General features: G+C 41.4%; 2 protein-coding genes across 9 annotated transcripts in view; one reads left to right on the top strand and one right to left on the bottom strand.

Annotated features, from left to right (window-relative positions):
• GDAP1L1 (ganglioside induced differentiation associated protein 1 like 1) overlaps positions 1–8382 on the bottom strand; it is a 39660-nt gene extending 31278 nt beyond the window's left edge. Inside the window, exons 1-3 of one of the 8 annotated variants that reach the window (XM_070420899.1) lie at positions 7877–8382; positions 4082–4192; positions 328–513 (exon numbers count right to left, since the gene is read on the bottom strand). In XM_070420899.1, coding sequence (XP_070277000.1) covers positions 328–333 — 6 coding nt within the window. In that variant the 5' untranslated portion in view covers positions 334–513; positions 4082–4192; positions 7877–8382. Of the gene's footprint in view, positions 1–327; positions 514–3998; positions 4193–7162 lie in introns of all 8 variants that reach the window. The other 7 variants (XM_070420893.1, XM_070420894.1, XM_070420897.1 and 4 more) reach the window with 7 other exon arrangements.
• Positions 8383–8585: 203 nt separating this feature from the next.
• Positions 8586–19576, top strand: OSER1 (oxidative stress responsive serine rich 1). Its single transcript, XM_070420905.1, has 4 exons — positions 8586–8696; positions 12347–12462; positions 15587–15700; positions 18753–19576. Exons 2-4 carry the CDS (start codon positions 12386–12388, stop codon positions 19438–19440), a joined length of 879 nt encoding a protein of 292 aa, XP_070277006.1. The 5' UTR covers positions 8586–8696; positions 12347–12385; the 3' UTR covers positions 19441–19576.
• The last annotated feature ends 223 nt before the right edge of the window (positions 19577–19799 follow it).

Raw genomic sequence — 19799 nt, forward strand, 5'->3', positions numbered from 1 at the left:
AGGGAGAGAGGGAGAGAGGGAGAGAGGGAGAGAGGGAGAGAGGGAGAGAGGGAGAGAGAAAGAGAAACAGAGAAAGAAAATATCAGCACATCCCTAGGAACTGGTAAGAAATGCAGAATCTCAGTCCCTACCCTAGACCTGCTGAATCAGAATCCACAGTCCAACAAGATCCCTGAAGATTAGCACACAGCTTAGTATGAAGTGTTGATCTAAGGCACACAGGCTCTTTCTGGGAGGGCAGCAGACCAGGTCCTCCAATCAGGGCTGGCTCATCTGTTCTCCCTCCCCACCCACCTCCTGAAGCTGTAGAACCCTTTCAAGTGTTACCAGCATAGTCTGTCCTCAAAGGTTTGGGCCTCACTGTCCCCATGCTGTGGCCATCTGTTCACGGACACTTTGTTGGAAGGTCTGGGCACGTGCACAGTGTGATGAATCAACAGGGAGCTTGCAGGCCCTTCCTGCCAGGGAAGGACAGCACAGACGACTGGGTGCTTCACCTGAAGATGTAAAGATCTGTAGGTTGAACAGGCAGACAGACTTGCTTTACGAATTTCTGGGGCCAATCAGAGGAAGTTAGGGGGAGAGAGGTTACAGTTTACTGTGCCAATTAGTCATGAAGGCAGTTTGGTTAGACACAAACTATTGTTCATGCACAATTTCTGTGTTGATCTCTACTAGTTTAAAAGCTCAGTGAGGTCAGTGGCTGAACTACCTGTGGAGTTCATATTATACGGTCTAGCATACTATAGCACCTGCCCAGTAAATATGTTTACTTAAACAGCTGAAATGCCCATTAAGCCCTTGTTTGTTTCTCACTGGTAATTTTTGTGCACTATAGGATAATGAGGCATCTTTTTGTGCTCTTTAAAGTATTTCTGTCAGGTGTTCAAACTACCCATTTTTTCTTCTCATTTTCTCAAGTTCTAATTCCTTTTCATCCAGCTTCTATTTGCACATTTTTTTTGTAATGGCAAAACAACTAAAGTATCTCAAATGGCCAATGAAAAGGGGTTTGTTAAATAATCCAGGAGCTCTCTCCCACCAAAGTCCACCCATCCACCAATTAAGAACCACTTATCTGAACAGATCCCACTAAGACATCAACAGTATGGTTTCTGAGTGGGTGGAATTATGGGTATTCTCTATGAATTACTTTTTGTTTGGCTGTATCATCTGACTTTTTCCTCCTGTTCTGAGCATCTATTACTTTTGAGTAGGAAAAACTAACCAATAGGAAGTAGATTGTTTCTAAAAGCTATTTTAAATCTTGAAACCATTGTAGCCAGCTTTATATAATTGGGAATATTTTTGAGAAACACGCAAGTTGAAAAACAGAGGGAATGTTTCCAATTACCAGTTAGCAAGGAAGTTGAGGCCCAAAGTAGTAAAGTGATTTATCTGTCTCAGGGTACACAGCCAGGCAGGAGCAGAACTCAGGCCCTGACTTGCAGACTGGTGTTCTTTCCTTCTATCACTCCCTTCCCTTCCCACTGTGAACCCCTTACTCCTTTCTCTTTCACTAAGTCAGCAGTGCAGGGGTTATCTCAGCCATTCATGGCCTCACAGACTGTACACTCCATTCCATTGCTATGATTTGTGTGCATTCTAGAGAGTGGAGATCCACAAAACCAGGCAGGCAGCCTCCACATATGCCTTTGCTTACTGGAAAACCATAGCACAGATCCAATGCACAGAACTGCTGGCAGAAGTCCTGTTCCTGGGACCAGGGCAGGAGCTGTATGCCCGTTTGCCAATCTGCTACTGGGTGATCTGCAAAGGCTGCAGGTAAACCCAGGCCATTTTGGCCACATGGGACATTTTCTTGGGAGTATCCAGTTATTACTGACAGGTCCTCCATGGACACTTCCTCCAGGCTGGCTCCGGCTTGCTAAATGAAAGGAGGGGGGCACTTCTCCAGGAGTCCTTGCCATGTTGGGCAGGGCTCAGGACTGGGCTCCACCTATTTTCCATTTGACAGGACATATTGGAGGGTGTTCAAACATATTCATGCTGCACCTGAGCCTATGCCAGCAGCTCTGGGCTCCACAGAAGCCAGGGCTTGGCTCAGCTGTGCCAGCCTGGGAAATTCACAGGGTAAATAGACCATAGGTTTCACAGAGAGAAATGAGAATGAGGATTTCTTTCTGGTGTTTGGGAGATGAGTCCATGGTGGGTGTTGTAGGCCAGTGCAAGAACATTTTTTTGGAGCTGTGGTCTGTGGTCAGGAGTATCTCTGGGCTGTGATGATGATTACTGGAGGTGGCTCCTGGGTCTTGGTGTCCACTGGGAGAACGTGCTTTGTAAGGGCAATAGAGCAATTCTGAAGGCCAGAGGATGGAGACTTAAACCTGAAGTACTGATGACTTCTTAAGGTTTATATTGAGGATTATTTTCTATACCTTATCAGGGAAAAACCAGCAGGCATGTACATAATTAAATCTTAAGAACAGACTGCATAGTGATAATCAAAGACATAGATTTTTAAAAAATCTTTAATGGTTTTTCAAAAACAAAACAAAAATAATATATGTTCATTATAACAAATGTAAATAATATATAAAGTAAGAAGTAAGTCTATTCTCCAGAAGAGGTACAAAGTAAAATAAGGTATCATTTTTCAAATGACCAGATTGGCAAGTTTAAAAAGAATGGCAATATCCAGCACTGGCAAGGTGTGGGCCAGGGTTTGCCAACTCCAGCATTACTAACACAATTTTTTGTTTTGAGGGGACTTTCTTACTTTAAGATGTTTAGTGACAAGTAAATATATCCCCAGACACTGTCAAATGTCTACCCCAAACACCACTGGTGTGAGTGGAATCTGGCATTTGATATATCTATTAAATATTAAAATTTGTGTCACCAGCAACTTTACTTCAAAATACATTTATAGAAGTAGAAACTTGTTTGACAAGCATTTTTATGCGTCATTGATAATGTTTAAAAAAATTAGTAATGATCCAAATGACATCTGTTCCTAGACTATATACATGCTCAGATATAGAAAAAATTAAATAGCTCTGATGTAGAGAGCTCTTCAAGATAAAACTGTTAAGGGTGGAGGGGAAGGGGAGGAAAGGTGCTGAACAATGTAGAGGACATTTTTGTGAAATCTAAAGAATAAAGTTGTATGAGCAAGTGCATGTGTATTGAAAAATATATATGTAGATACTTATACACATATGTTTTTTTAAATACTCACCTGAGGATGTTTTTATTGATTTTTTTTATTTTGAGAGAGAGAAACATCAATCAGTTGCCTCCTGCATGTGCCCCGACTGGGGATCAAACCTTCAACCTAGGTATGTGCCCTGACCGGGAATGGAATCCACAACCTTTTTAGTGTATGGGACAACCCTCCAACCAACTGAGCCATCCAGACAGGGCGGTGTGTGTGTGTGTGTGTGTGTGTAATATTTTTTTAAAGCCTGGCAGGAGATGTACTAATCCACAAACACTGGTGATCTATCTGTGCAGCAGGATAGAGGGCTACAGGCAGGTAGCATATGGAATTTTCCATTTCTACCTTAAATATTTCAGCATCACTTGTGTCATTTTACAACAAGTACATTGTAAAATAATATAGATAAAAATACGAAGTAGAAAAGAAAAAAAAGGGAAAAGGAAAGAAGCCCTCATTAGAGTCCTGCCTTCCCTCTCTTGGGATAAGTAAACTTGGCTTCAGGGGTTCCTCATGCTGCACACTTTAAAGTTCTCAAGGCAGCTTCATATGCACCACCTCATCAGATCCTCAAAGCAATTCTCCTAAGTTGGCAGAGAGGGGTAGTTATTTCCATCTTGCAAATGAGGAAATCGAGACTCAGAGAGTGCAGTGACTTGTCCAAGGGCCAACCAGCAGAGTGGGTGGCCCAGGAGAAAGCAAGTGGGAGCCCAGCCACACAGTAACAGGAGCACCCCAAAGTAAAAGGAGCAGGTCCAGACACACAGGCTCTTATAACCATGGGCCTAACATGCTTGTCCTGCTGAATCACTCCTACCTGTGGTTCCAACTCCTTTAACTTCTCTTCAGTTCTTATTCCTTCAACCAAAGCTTGTATTCATCTCCCAAAACAATTCTCACCCTTCTGGCTCTCCTTTGCTGAAGGCATCATGCTTTGGGAAGAGCAGGGATTTGAGACCTGACTCTGTCACTCCTCAGTTCAGGAAGTGGCCTCACCTCTCTGGGCTTCAGCTGTAAAATGGAGATAAACATAAATATCTGAGTTGTTTTAAGGGTCAAAGCAATCATGTGTGTGAATGCATTTTATAAATTATAAAAGACTTATAAACATTAGTTAATTTTGCTTGGCCAGAGTGGCTCAGTGGTTCTTAACCTGGAGTTTAGGTCAAGAACTAAAGGGGTAAAAAGAACAGCTCACCCTAATCTAATAAACATATCTGTGGCATACACACAAAGATTTGTTTAAAGCTTTTCACTTTTAATTGACATTTAACATACACACAGAAAAAGGAGCATATTCGATGTGTACAGCTTGTGAACTGAACACACTATGAGCAACATCAGATCACGAAAGAGAATGTTACCAGCACCCCTGAAGCCTTGCTCAATACTCCCTTCCAGTCCTTACCATTTACCCATTTTCTTCTGTAGCTTTACTGCTAGATTCTATATTTTGGCCTTAACACCTTCCTGATGTCATCATACAGATTAAAGTTCAAATGAATGAACATTTGAGAGAAGGCAAGACCCTGGGTCTTTAAGTTTTGAAAACTTACTGTCAAGGGCCTTATCACAATGAAGGAAAGAGAATCTGTAATCCTGGGCTCCCTCTGCAAGTGATCAGTAACTATCAAGAAAAGCCTCCCATTCCTCCTGTAGCGCTGAGACTAGGACTGAAGTTGCTGCAGACTTAATCCAAACCAGTGCAGAGGGATGTGGCCAAGTCATTTGTCAAGCATTCCAAAGTCCTCATTCATTCCCCACTCTGTGACCCAACATTTCAGAAAGGCAAGTATCAAATAGCAGACAGCTTCGGGGCTATGTAGAGAATGCCAGTTAAGTGCAGTTAATCTCTTCCCCAACTTTCACCAATTTGTACCCCTCCCCCAAAAAGAGAATGTTATAGTAAAAGGCCCTGCTGCTAAAATCACTGTCAAAGGAGTCGAGATCCCAGTTATAGTTCTAAAAAGCCAATAAGCAACTGTAAGTATTTGCTGAGATGACTGACTTACTGATGGATTCACTCACTCATTCAATACTTATGGTGGCAGACCCTGTGCCAGGTACCAGGGACACAAGATGCAGCCCCTGAGATGATGGAGGAAGTGTGAAGTACTATGGATGCACACAGTGTGGGAGCATTTAACCTACACCGAGAGAATAGGAGCTGAGGGAGGGAAAGTTGAGAAAAATGTAACAATAATTCTTGCCCTCCAGAAGCTTAGAATCCAACTGGAGACACAAGAAATGTATGGGCACCTGGCCACACGTATGGCTCAGTGGTTGAGCATCTATCCATGCACCAAGAGGTCACCAGTTTGATTCCAGGTCAGGGCACATGCCCAGGTTGTGGGCTCATTCCTGGTATGAGCCATGCAGGACTGCCTCGGTTCCAATTCTAGCTCCACCACTTACTAGATGTGTAATCTCAGGCAAGTTACTTTAGTTCAGTTTCCTCATTTGGAAGATAATTGTACTAGTAATCTCATAGGATTGTTGTGAAGATTAGAATGACATCTCTGACACACAGAATGAGCTATAAAAGTACTATCTTTTACTATTATTTTCCATTTTAATGCTGTTCTGCCCAGCCAGTGTTGCTCAATGGTTGAGCATCAACCTATGAACCAGGAGGTCATGGTTTGATTCTTAGAGCACATGCCTGGGTTTCCAGTTAGATCCCCAGTAGGGGGCAAGCAGGAAGCAGCTGATTAATGATTCTTCCTCATCACTGATTTCTCTCATCATTGATGTTTCTATCTTTCTCTCTCCCTCTCCCTCTCCCTTCCTCTCTCTGAAATCAATGAAAAATTATATATATAAATTTAATATAAAAACTGTATATAAAATTATATATAAAAATTATATATGTTGTTTTTCATCTGCTCCCTGTCAGCTAGGTTCAGTAGTTACATGAGAAATAGGCAACAATACCCATTCGGTTGCTCAAACTAGAAAGCAAATTGTCAGCCCACTTTCTCCCACTGCTCCTTCTGCACACAATCTCTCACCAAAGCCTGATCTATACAAGTTTCAATCGGTTCACTTGTTCTCCATTCCCACGGCCACCTGCTCTTGAGAGCACTGCCATCTCAGGTCTGGATCACTGTGCCATCCAGGTGGAAACCAGAGTAATCTTTCTAAAATAACACGGTCCTTCCTCTTCTCATCCACAGCTTCCACGGTTCCTAGAATAAATCCCTTGGTGTGGCCTTTAAGACCCTTCCTAACCTGATTCCTACTTTCATTTGCACTTCAAATTCCTTGTGTCCAAAACAGAACTCTCCGCCCAAACCGGCTGGCTTCCTGGATTTCCCGCTTGAGTGAATGGTGCCACCTACTGACCTCCCGAGGGATCCTGCCTTCCAAATACTCCGAGTAATAAACCACATTCTCAAAAAACATCTAACTTCATGAAGATATGCTTACATGAAGCACTTTAAAACATTTGGGGCTTTAGTATTTGATGCCATAATGGGTAGAAGTTAAGGTAAACTGAAGAATTCACCAAAATTACATTTAGCACTTACTAACCTCCAGGAATTCATTAATCTAGACCAGCGGTTCTCAACCTGTGGGTCGCGGCCCCTTTGGGGGTTGAACGACCCTTTCACAGGGGTTGCCTAAGACCATCGGAAAACACATATATAATTACATAGTGTTTTTGTGATTAATCACTATGCTTTAATTATGTTCAATTTGTAACAATGAAATTGGGGGTCACCACAACATGAGGAACTGTATTAAAGGGTCGCGGCATTAGGAAGGTTGAGAACCACTGATCTAGACACAGTCTTTGCCCTCAAGGATGTGTTTTATCTGAAGAAATATTTTGAAATGATAGTTTAAAACACATATTTCATCTTGATGCAGGTCACTTGGCAACTCCTGAGGGGAAAAAAATGTCTATTTTCCTTTTCTACTCTTTTCTAGGAGATGTTGAGAGACAGGCGTTCAAGAGATGAAATCCCAGTCACTTACTAGCACTGTGTGACACAGGCCAACGGGAGCAAGAACAAGTTCCCTAACCTCTGGGCATCCCAGTCATCCTCAGCTGTAACAGGTGTAAAACCGCAGGGCAGTAAATGAGAGAACGTGTACACAGCTGCTGCACAGCAGAGGGCCGCCATTATTATTACCGTCATTAGGTTTTACGTGGGCACTTTACCATGAACAGGTAGCTATTCTTTCATGCCCTATCAGTGGGGCCTCTGGTGTGAACAGGAGACTTCTAAACGTCCCACCGAGGCCGCATGACATGCTTTGTGTGTGACCACCTTATACAATATCCTGTAGATTCCACTCCCTGACGTGGGTCGGGCGCTCCAAGGTCTGTCCAGTTAGATGACGGCATCTAAGTACTGGGGAATGGAGGTGGGAGGGTCCAGTTGGGGTTCAGGCAACAACTCCCACCCTCGGCTGAGCCGAAACCAACTCTACCCAAGTCTGTTGAGGAAAGCCATTCTTTCCCACGAAGCTCAGAGAAGCGGAGACGTGGAGCTGGTGAGTGAGGGGAGGCACAACCAGATCAGCCGAATCAGTCCCAGTGATGGAGGGGCCGCCAGCTGTTGCCCAGCTCACCCCTTCCCCGCCTGCCATCGGGGCAACCATCAGAATCACCTACTTGGGTGGACTGTCTAAAACTTTGCTAAACATTTAGTGCATTTCTCTTCGAAAGGGTCTATTATTTCTCACCAGGTTCTTAAAGGAGTCCATGCCTGAGAAAAACGACACTGGCTGTTAAGATTCTTCACTTAACAGATGGAGAAACTGAGGCGGAGAGAGGTGAAAGCGGTCGCTCCAGTCAACAACAGGGGCACTAAAGCGAAGGCTTTTCAGTGGCAATTCTGGCCTCCATTCCTGGCCTTGGCCCCGGTCTGGTACCGCCTGGCTTCTCCGCAGGCCCTGAAAGACCCCCAGGAGGTGTGGTGTCCCCCGAGTCCTGGAGACGTTGCAGGCGGTCCAGATTCTAACACCCAGGGGAATGGCTAGGCGCTCAGAGGGGCTCCGGAGCCGTGAAGACGCCCAACCTGGCCTCACCCCAAGGAATTCCGTTGCCTTGGTGGCTCAGCTAGACCTCCAAGCACAGTGAACCTCGCCAAGTGGAAGCTGCTTCGCGGCTGTGAAGAGCAGCGTCTACTCACGCGCCCGAAGGAGGAGGAAGTAGACGCGCCCCGCGAGCCGGTCCTGAGCGAACCCACTCGCACGGAGGAGGGAGCAAAGAGAATAACAGGAAATGACGCAGCGCACGTGCTTCCAAGAGGGCCGGTCCGAGGCGTCTGAGAGCCGAGGCCGTCGCTCCGCACCTGCGCAGTCGCCGCCTGCCGCGCTGCCGAGTCACGGAGGCGGGAGGAGCATAAATAGAGGGCGGGGCGCGTGCCCGAGTGACGCAGGCGCAGTGCGACTCGGAGGCGCGGGCCGCCCCCTCCGCGGGTTTGGATCCGGGTCAGTCAGGCTCCGTGATCCGGGACAGACTAGCTGAACCGACGGGACTGGGTAACCAGAGTGCGAGAAGGTGAGAGTCCTGACAGGGAGGGGTCGCGGCACCGCCCCTCGGTCCCCTGGCCCAGCCTGGCCGCGGGCGATTTCCTCGGGCCCGTCCGCCTCCTGTCGCGTCGCGCCCGGGCGGGCATTGACGGCGGGGCCGGGCCGGGCTTGGGCCTCTTCGCTACCTCCTCGGCTGCTGCGGCCTGGCCCTGCCCAGCTTCGCTCTATCGCCCCTTCCCGCCTTCCTGTTCTCTCGTTGCCCCTGCCCGGTCTTGCTCCTCCGCCTTCTCCCGCTTGGCCGTAGCTTCCCCTTTTCACTCTCCTCGGCCGCCCTTTGCCCCTTCCCGCCCTTTCCCGCTCGTTTCTGAGCCCCAGTCTCGTTGGCTGCCTCTTTGCCTCCTCCTGCATCCCTGGCCCCTTCGCCCAACTGAAATCTCTCATTCTGGACGGGGGAGTGTCCTGGAGGGGCCGCCTCCCAGCAGGAGACCCCAGGCGGCCAGACCTGGGGGTTCCTGGACAACTCCCCGCTCTCCGAGCCCCGCTGGGCTCTGACCTTTTCTCCCGATCCTTCCCAACTGCGACCCCTCCAGATTCTGGGTGAAAAGAACAACATTGTGCTCTGGCTCTAGCAAGAAGAGCGTGTGTCGGAGTTGAAGTAGGTGTGGAGAGAGAGGTGTGACTGTGTTTCATCTCGGGGGAGCCGATGGTTTCAACCTCGTCGTGTTGGAGACTTAGAGACTCGCTGGACTGGGCTTTCGTTCCCCGACTCCGCGCTTGCTTCCGGGGGGCCGGGGAAGTTCCTAAATCTTGAACATTGTGATGACGCGCTGACGCGCGGATCGTTTATTCTTCCCCGGGTCTCTCCTAGGCTCGAGGTTGAAAGAGGTTTTGGTGAAAACGGCAAGATAGAAATAAGATTGTGACACGTGCTATTCGTTGAAAGTCAGAGAAAACCAGAAATTTTGATGGAGGAACTTAGAAGGATTTTGCTTGTCATTTTTGAAAGGTTGGGGGAAATCGGAGGCATAAATTGCCCTGTGTGATTTGACTTAAAGCAATACAAAGTAACTTCGAATAGGCCTTTAACAGTTTGATCTTTTGGGAGATAGTTCAAGAAATCAGCGCTGTGAAAACGGCAAGGAAGTCTCCCACAAGTTTCATGTGAATTGTGTTCCCCGGAGTTTGTCCTAGAGCTCTTGATGTGAGTGAATAGGAAGGTAGGAATACTGAGGAGTATAATAAGCCTTTTGTGAATTACACACAGGCTCTGACTTAGCGCTTAAGATCGTGCCGAACACTTACCTTTGCTTAGCGTTAATAGAACCGAGAGAAAAGGTGGGTAATCAAAAATGCTGAAGTCTGAAAATAATTGAAATGGAACTTCATTCCTAAACGTTTAGTCTGCAGCCAGTTTTTATTTTGGTCTGTTTTGGTTTTTAACTTTGAGTGTGTCAACAAGAATGTTAACTAAGTTTGTGTTAACGTCTAGATTTTAGAGGTCACCTGCGGTGCTCTTAAATCAGCGCTATATAATTAAACGTTACCTATTTGGGTATAGAGCTTCTTAACACAGTCTTCGGGCAGGAACACAGGCAGGGGCTTCCCAGCCCTGGTCTGTGTCAAGTCCCCCTGTGTATCCCTAGTCCAGCCTAGTGCTTGCGCCCATGGTAAGAATTCTGTATTTGTGGAGGGAGAGAACTTCCGCCTGCAGAATTCAGCAGTGTACATTTAGAAGTGATGTACTGATTTCCAGAGAGGCGGGAGAGGGTTAGTGCGGGGTCTGCAGGGCTGGGGAGACTCGGCTCAGATGACTTAACTCTATAAAGGCCACTCCTCCGAGTGAGCATTTGACTGACTGGTTATAAAGTAATTGAGGAAAACTGTAAGTCAAACTTTACTGTAGTTCTGCCCGCAGAATGAATTTGTTTACAACCTACGATAGCACTCTTTCAGATGCGGTGGGCTTTAAAATTATTAGAATGTGATCTTTGCTCACCCCTCTTCCTAGGTATGTAGGACATTATTGTGTGTGTGGGGGGGGGGGGGGTCCTCTACATCTAGAAGATTAGAAACCAGTGAAGTATAGAATTGATAATGTTCATACACTGGTTAAATAAACCAGCAAAATATATGTGGGAATGTATTTAAATTTTTTGTCTTGAGAAGTTGAGGTGAACGCTAGCTGAGTTCTTTTGAGACTGTTTTCAGTGTTCAATGTTTCATTCCCTGGAGAGAGCTGACTAAAATATCTTCCTCTACGTAAATAAAAAAGGAAACGAGTCGTCATGATTCCTTGCTTCATTGGTACTACATGGTCACATTATATCTAACATATTACAACACACTCTGACCTTTGGAATATTGGAGGTCTCACAATGCATCAAGCCCACCCTGAGAAATGAGCAGAGAGGGACTCAGAGGATCCAGGGCTCTACAGAGAGGCACTGCTCTCTGGGAGTCCCCAGGGGGGAGGGGGGAGGGTAAGGGGTAGCAAGCAGGTTAGGAATAAAGAAAGAAGAGGTAGAGTGACTCCTTCGCTTCAAAAATTCCCCATCTTCTGTTTTTTGTTTGTTTGTTTGTTTTAATGTTTTTCAGATTCTCTGTGACATTATAGATACTAGTTGAAAAAATAACTAGTATCTTTTACCAAGTGAAAAAATAATTGGGAAACTAGATTCAAAGAATTTATTAACATACCTCAGTGGTGTTTCTTGTTGCTTTGGTTGGTTCCCCTTTCCCTTTTCTTTGTTTAAATGTAATAATCAGGGTGGAAAGAAAAAACTTGATTATTTGTTTTTTATTTTTTGGCTTTAAAAAATTGAACATCACTTAAATGTTCATCTATAGAACAGTAATTTCTCTTTTTTCTTCCTACCTCTTTTTTGGGGGGCTAAGTTCTTTATATTTTTTTGAATTGTAAGTATAATTCATTTTTTATCTTTTATAATAAAATATTCAAAGCTATTTAAAAAAAATGAAGGTATCAACCTTATGGGTTAACTGTGGAATAAGTTCTTTATATTTTTTTGAATTGTAAGTATAATTCATTTTTTATCTTTTATAATAAAATATTCAAAGCTATTTAAAAAAAATGAAGGTATCAACCTTATGGGTTAACTGTGGAATAATCAGTAAACATGTTTGTAATTCTGCTTTGATATTCATATCCAGTTTGATATCTGGATATGAATATTGATATGAATAATGATATTCAGGATTGCTTTAGAGAAATGCTGCCATGTATCATGAAGTTATACTTAACTAGAATTTTTAGGATTAGACTAGATGAATAGTAGCATTTTAAAGAATCAGAATGCTATTCGTTTGGCTTTTCCCTTTTATTTCTGATGCAAAGGTTATTTTGTCTATAGGTTTTTAGACCTCTACAAATGGAGAGATTTTCCTCCCTTTAAAAAAGTATATTTAAACAGATTTTAGGTGATATTGTTTCCAAAACTGTGTAATAGGATATTGGCATCAAGTATTTGGGCATTTTAAATTCTATCTTAATAAATTCAAGAAATCATCTACACTGAAACTTCTTTTTAGAAATAGAAATTTGTTCCCCTCTCCTCTAACAAACAGAAATAGTATCAGGAATAAAGATTTTAACAAAATATATACTTCTGAACCCACCTGTTGTCACTGTGCTCATTTTATTTTGATTTTCTTTTTTAGTATAAGCGGGAACATCATAGTAGTGTAAAAAGTTTCACAATGAAATCCGAAGCCAAGGATGGAGAGGAGGAGAGTCTACAAACTGCTTTCAAGAAATTAAGAGTGGATGCATCAGGGTAATTATATATATATAATATGTTATTTGGGAATTATTCACTAGACTTAAATAGCCTTTTTTCTGAAGAGCTTTTTCTCTACTAAAATTTCTCATTATTTGTAGAAGATATAAATGTTAATAGTGTGACATTCTACCAAATCTGCACAGCATTGTATTTCTTGTAAAAGAAACTCTTCTGTTAAATTTTGAAAAGTTGTAGTTCATTTGTACTCCAAAGTTCCGTGGTTTGATTTTCCTTAACTTTGAGGAGTGCTTTCCCCCTCTCTTTTTAATCAAACATTATCAAGCAGTGTCCCATTAAGGATTTTCTCGTATATCTCTAGGGAATCACAGTATTTTTCACTAAAAGTGAATTACCTCAATAGAAATCTCTGCAGACATTGTCGATTTCATGGGCTCTATTGCTGAGACTATCACTATGGAAACCTATTCATTAGGGTTCTGTCACAGAGATCAATAATCTTGGACCCTTTGGCCAAAATAATTAGAGCACCTACAGACCAGCTGCTGTCTGAATGTTAAAATTTCACCCTTTGCAAAATGTTTTGTGTAGTATTCTTCTCATCCCCATTCTTTGCCCCAGGCCAGAAGAAACCTCAGATTTTTAATGGATATAAGAATATTTATTTTCATGAATGGAAACCAAACACTGGAAACTCAGAGTACAAAACTCCACAACAAGTAATAATAATAATCACTAAAAATTATATCACTATGTCCTGGACACTAGCCTGATTACTTTACATACATTATTTAGTCCTCACTACCAACTTAGAAGATAGTTATTACTGTTATTCCAGTTTACAGACAAGCCACAGATGAATTAAGCTACTTCTTAAAGGTCATATCGGTAAGAGACCTAGACAGTTTGTCTCCAGAACCTGTGCTCTTAACCATTCCTTTATATGGTACCTTGAAGACAACTTGAAGAAATGCATGCAGTACCTGGCAGATAGTAAAAATTAAATAGATGTTGTTATAGCTGTCTGCTTATTGCTAACACTATTTTGGCCTACCAAATGAGATTTGTACTAATAGACTGATTTATGCTAAATATACTAATTGTGTAATAGCTGTTACAGGTGCTCACATTTGCTTCCATGATACTTCAAATAAGTATCTCTCTCTTCCCAGTGGTTTTTTCAATATTGTGGTCATTTTGCCATGAAAGTTGATTGGCACTTTATAAGCCATTTTGGGAAATGGAAACAAAGCAGACAAACAGTTCCAGATTGTGGTCATAGTGTATGCTTTCATGATTTTGGGTACAGTAAAAAAAAATGTTTAAAGCAGGAAAATACTAGGAATGCTGCATATATATATGTATACATACAAAATTTCTTAGTATATACATTTATATAAATAACTCTTGATATACAGATTCTTTTCCTGGTATTTTAAGAAGTTGGGTCCTAGCTGATTTGGCTCAGTTGATAGAGCGCTGGCCTGCAGACTGAAGGGTCCCGGGTTCGAGTCTGGTCAAGGGCACATGCCCAGATTGTGGGCTCCATCCCCAGTAGGGGATGTGCAGGAGGCAGTGATCAATGATTCTCTCTCATCATTGATGTTTCTATCTCTCCCTCTCCCTTCCTCTCTGAAATCAATAAAAATACATTTTAAAAAAAAAAGAAGTTGGAGCATAAAATTAAGCTGTTTCACTACTCTTAAAAATTACTTGGAACATTAAAAAAACCTTTCAAAATATCTGTATAATATATGACCAAATATTATATATTTGTAGCATGTGATCTGCTTTGAGTACAATTATAGAAAGAGAAGTAGCAGTGAAGAGCATTTGAGAAAACTGAACAAATAAGAGTAGAAGGGGTGAGTCATTACCATGAGTAAGCAGAATAAGACTTGTATAATGTATCATACATCTCTAGTTGTTTCATATTGTTGCTGACTTACAAATGGGACATCTGACGTACTGACTCATAAACTAACCAAGCCTTGCCTGGAATTTAGCATGATCCTGTTAAGCAGGTTTTGATTTCTAGTGGTATTTGTCTTATCAAGACAAATCTCTATATATTTATTATAAAACAACATAATCCTTTTTATCTGACTATAAAATAATACATGCATATTATAGACAACTTCACAAAAATAAAAAAGGAAGTAAACATCACATAATCACTGTTAATATATAGACTATATATAACACCATATACTTTTTGTACACAGTTGAGATCATAATGTATGTATAGGTGGTTATCCCTGCTGTTTCCTCTTAATATTATGAGCATTCTCTCATGTTATTAAAAGGTCTTTATACACTTAATTTTTAATACATTTCTAATACTCCATCGCATAGATCTGCCATAATTCATATAATGCAATATTTTCTGTTATTGAATATTTAAGTTATTCCCAGCACTTTTTATTTTTAATTATATTTCAGTGGACATCTTTTTATTTTACATTAGTAGGTTTTATATTTCGAAAGGGTTTTTATCAGTACCACAACATGTGAGGTAGGAGCCGTGTGTGTGTGTGTGTGTGTGTGTGTGTGTGTGTTGAAAAGGTCTGAAAGGATTCATACCAAAATGTTAATGTTGCTAATCTCCAGGTTGTGAGATTATAGATAATTATTTTTTCTCTCTTTTACATTTTTTCATCTTCTTTACTGGAAACCCATATTACTTGTGTAATTTCAAACTGCCAAGATTTAACTCAGTAAATATTTCAAGTTTATTAGTTGTAAAAATTAGAATATTTTTCTAAAAGTTGTATAATATTTGAAAATGTATTCCTTTTCAAGTTAGATTGAGTCTCCTAAAGCTTTTGCTCCTAAACTTAGTTTCCAGCTCTGGTTGCACACATAAAATAAGTGGTCAGTGTCATTAGCATTCTCCCTGGACATAAGGCCTGATCTGCCCCAGATAAACAGCCTAAAGTCTATTTTTATCCTGCTGCTGGCTATACTTAAGAATCATTCTTTGGCTTGTGATTTTGCAACAGTGGGCTTTTTAGGGATCCTCTAAATTTGGTTCCAAAGGAAAATTTGCATTAAAAGCTGAATAATTTTTGAGAAACTCAAACTAGAAAGAAAACAAGTTTTGCTTGGGTTGGTGAGAACAATAAGTGCTGTAGCTGTAAATTTTGTTTATTTTCTTTAGGTCCATAGCATCTCTGTCTGTTGGAGAAGGCCCATGTGTCAGAGCATCAGTCAGAACAGCAGCAGACGATACCAAACCTAAAACCACATGTGCATCTAAAGACAGTTGGCATGGGTAAGAGCTGCCTCTTGCAGATGATTTTTAACTCAATACCTTAAAATATTACTGGATTTTCTTTCCCATGTATCCAGAAATGGGTATGTATGATATGGAACCCAAGACTCAATGTTTAGAGAAGACCCATTCTTCCCAATTATGGATGTGCTGAGATTTGCTCTATGTTCTGATACATAGTCAATTTCTATAAATGTTCTATGTTGTTTGAGAAGAATGAGTTTTTCTCTAATCATTCTTGAGTTCCATATATGTTCATTAAATTAAGCTTTTAATTATTATTTAAAATAGACAGTGTTGTTTGAATTTTTTAAATTTTTTTGTCAGCTTGACTTATCAATCATTGAGAAGTATGTTGAAATCTCTATGGGAATCCATTTGTCTGGTTTCCCCTTACGCTCTATATTTTTGCTTTATGTATTCTGAGGCTATTTTGTAGGATCATACAGCCTACATTTGTGACAGTTAGAATGTTTTCTTTGTGGTGAATTGAGACTCATCATATAGTGACATTCTTAATCCCTCATAATGGCTTTTGTCTTAAAGTCTATTTTGTCTGGAATTAATAGAGCTAATACAGTTGTCTTTTAGTTAGTATTTGCCTAGTGTATCTTTTTCTAGTATTTTCAATCATTCTGTGTTTTAAAATTTTAGGTGTGTCTCACAAATATATATGACTTGTTTTATTTAATCTGATAATTTTTTAACTGCTTAAACTCATTTACATAGATTTTACTTTATGCTATTTGTTGTCCTTTTTTTTAATTTCCTTTTCTCATCTTTAAAAAAATTGTTTGAAATGGGTTTGTTTTCCCCCTACCATTTTCCCTTCTATTGGTTTGGAGATTGTATACTTTGTTTCTATTATTTTAGTAGTTAGCCTTGAAATTTTACCATACATGCTTATTAACAAAGACAAAAGTTAGTATTTGAACCCTTTTTCTTAAAACCCATTTACTCTGATCTGACTTCCATGATCTAGTTGTCCAGTATTTTAGTTCTATCACTTTTTAGACTTACAAATTAGGTTTTATTTACCTTCATTATTATTTAAATAGACAGTGTTTATTTAGATTTATCTCATTTACACTTTATTTGCTCTTACCATTCTTGCATCTCACACCTTCCATAGGATCACTTTTTTTCTTCCTAAAGTACTTTCTTCAGAGGTTCCTTTAGTGAAGGTCTTATTGGCAAATAGGGCCTCTGTGTTATAGAACTCCATATAGAATAAATTTAATGCTTCTGGAGTTGTATAACATCATGTTCTATTGGTAAATATATTTTGTTTTGATTTATCTGAAAATGGCTTTATTTAATTCTTGTTCTTTGAAGATATACCTGAGTTGATATATACCTAAAATCATATTCTAGATTTGATAGTTATTTTCTCTTAGTTCTTGTCTTCTGGCTTCCATGTTGACATTGAAAAACCTTCTTTTCATCTAATTGTTCTTTTGGAAATAATCTGTCTAGTCTCAGGCAGCTCTTCAGCAGTTCCTGTTGGGTTTGGTATTCTATAGTTTGCTCCAGTGTATCTGTCATTTGCTTCAGTGTGCTTTCTATATCTATAGATTCCCTTTCATCAATTTAAAAAATTTACCAGCTGTTATCTCTTTAAAAATCACTCTCTTTCCTTTTCTATAGTCTTTCTTTCAGAGACTCCAGATTTCTTAGTCTTACATCTCTTAACTGTTACTTTTTTCCAGCTCTCCATGTCTCTGTGCTGCCTTCTTGGTCAGGGGTCAGCAAACTTTTTTTTTTTTTGTAAAGGGCCAAATAGCAAATATTTTAGGTTTTGGCAGGCGAGAAGTAAGATCTGAGGATATTATGTAGGTACTTACATAAGTGAGAAAACTCCTGCCCTACCTGCCTGATGTGGGCTATCTTGGCTGGTGGACACACTTTGTGTTCTGCTGCTGAGAGTCTCAGGATGAAATGACTAGACTTGTGGGATGGCTGGGTTGGGGGCAATGCCAGGGTCAGTTTTACTTCCTGCCCTAGTGGTACTCAGATTCTAGTATGTCTTTCTCTTTTCCATAGAGAGCCTGACACAGGCCAGACACTCAAACTGAGATTCTGCTTCTCAGTGCCCAGTGATTGCCGACAGCAGAGCCCTAACATGCAAATAGTAGTCAGCATGGACCCTAAGCAGAGGTGTGGCATGTCTGATGTCTTTTGGCCGGGAAGGCAGGCATGGGGAGTGACGGGGAGAATGGCCAAAGAGGTGGGGGGTGGGGGGGGACGGACACCTTAGCCTGGTCTCTGTGGCCCACAGGCTGTAATTTGCTGACCCCTGTTATAAATAATTTAGATATATCTTCTAGTTTAGTATTTCTTTCCCTAACTGTATGTATTCTGCCTAGCCCATCCATTTAGTTTAATTCCAAATATAAAGTTTATTTCTTAAAGTTCTATTTGGTTCTGTTTTCAAACTTGCTTGGCAATTTTGTCTCCTTTTTGCTTTGCTTGGTTCTTTTGTTTATTAAATATTTTTTTTAAAGTTATGTAGTTTATCTAATATGTCCCAGTATCTGAAAACTTCAGGAGTCTAAATCTGTCAGCTGTTAATCAGTGATAGAAATGAACCCTAAACCTGCTGCTCTGTTTAGAGATCATGCCATAATGGCCATTTGTAGCATTAGCCTCACAGTGATACTGAAGCTGCTGAATTCAAGGCATAGAAACATTTAGTTTTTACACCCTACAGTTGTCTGTGCAGGGTGCTTCTCTAAACCCATTGGGTCACAGGTTCCTGAGCCAAGGGTTGGGACAGGGTGGGTGTTCTGCACTAAATGTTTGGCTCAAGAAATGCAAGTAAAAACTACCCTTTACCTCTCCTGTTTTTATAACTGGCTAATATGGAGATGTTGACGTTTTTGAGACACAGAGACATAGGCAGATTAAAAGGGAGGTGGGCACATCCCTATGGGGGAAACTTATGACCTCTTAGACTCATAAGTCTGAGAGGGGGCAGATTTCCAACTGTCCTAAAGCATTTGTTTAGGAGAGCTCTGTATCCCAACATCTTGTACATTTTTTTTCCTCTTAGCTCTACACGGAAGTCTTCACGAGGAGCAATGAGAACCCAACGTCGTCGACGATCTAAATCTCCTGTCCTTCATCCCCCAAAGTTTATACATTGCAGTACAATAGCATCTTCTTCCAGCAGCCAGCTCAAGCACAAAGGCCAGACTGACTCCCCTGATGGCAACAGTGGGCTGGGAATTTCAACCCCTAAAGACTTCAATGCAGGAGAATGCTCTACTTCGCTCGATACTAATCACACAGGGGCAGTTGTTGAGCCTCTGAGAACTTCGGTTCCAAGGCTGCCGTCAGAGAGTAAGAAGGAAGACTCCTCTGATGCTACTCAAGTCTCCCAAGCAAGTCTCAAGGCCAATGAACTCTCTGACTTTCAATCTGTTTCCAAGCTAAACCAGGGCCAGCCATGTGCATGCCTAGGCAAGGAGTGCCAGTGTAAGAGGTGGCATGATATGGAGGTGTATTCCTTTTCAGGCTTGCAGAATGTCCCTCCCTTGGCCCCAGAACGAAGGTCCACGCTTGAGGACTACTCTCAGTCGCTTCACACCAGAACTCTGTCTGGCTCCCCGCGCTCCTGTTCTGAGCAAGCTCGAGTCTATGTGGATGATGTGACCATTGAGGACCTGTCAGGCTACATGGAATATTACTTGTATATTCCCAAGAAAATGTCCCACATGGCAGAAATGATGTACACCTGATAGCAAGAACCAACTAATATGCTTTAAACCAATGAAGGGCTGTCAGAGAGATGTAGTTAATGGCAGACCTGGCAGCCACTTTGTGTGAGAAGACACCTCCTGCTCACTGTGCTTGCAATAAAAACTTTACTTGGCATCTCAGTTCATATTCATTCTTTAAACTTACTCTCAGAGTTCTTACATACCTACAAACTGATCAAAGAAAAAGTCCTTTCACTGAGTGATGTTCCTGGGGGATGAAGAAACTATAATTACGTGACTGGTAGCAGTGGGTACATGGTAAAAGCATTTTTCAAATCTGTGAAAGATTTTGTGGCCAAGGAAGTGAAATGTGGTTTTGTAACTGGACTGAACATTTG

Source organism: Myotis yumanensis, unplaced genomic scaffold, assembly GCF_028538775.1.
Source record: "Myotis yumanensis isolate MYYU_CA2020_CCGP unplaced genomic scaffold, mMyoYum1.0.hap1 SCAF_7, whole genome shotgun sequence".
In the NCBI taxonomy this organism is placed as follows: domain Eukaryota; kingdom Metazoa; phylum Chordata; class Mammalia; order Chiroptera; family Vespertilionidae; genus Myotis; species Myotis yumanensis.

Bases quoted from the DNA above. Each gene is read 5' to 3' on its own strand.
- OSER1 (XM_070420905.1), top strand. From the start codon at position 12,386: ATGAAATCCGAAGCCAAGGATGGAGAGGAGGAGAGTCTACAAACTGCT. The intron at 12,463-15,586 runs GTAATTATATAT...TATTTTCTTTAG, and splicing joins TTAAGAGTGGATGCATCAGG to GTCCATAGCATCTCTGTCTG. The intron at 15,701-18,752 runs GTAAGAGCTGCC...TTTTCCTCTTAG, and splicing joins TCTAAAGACAGTTGGCATGG to CTCTACACGGAAGTCTTCAC.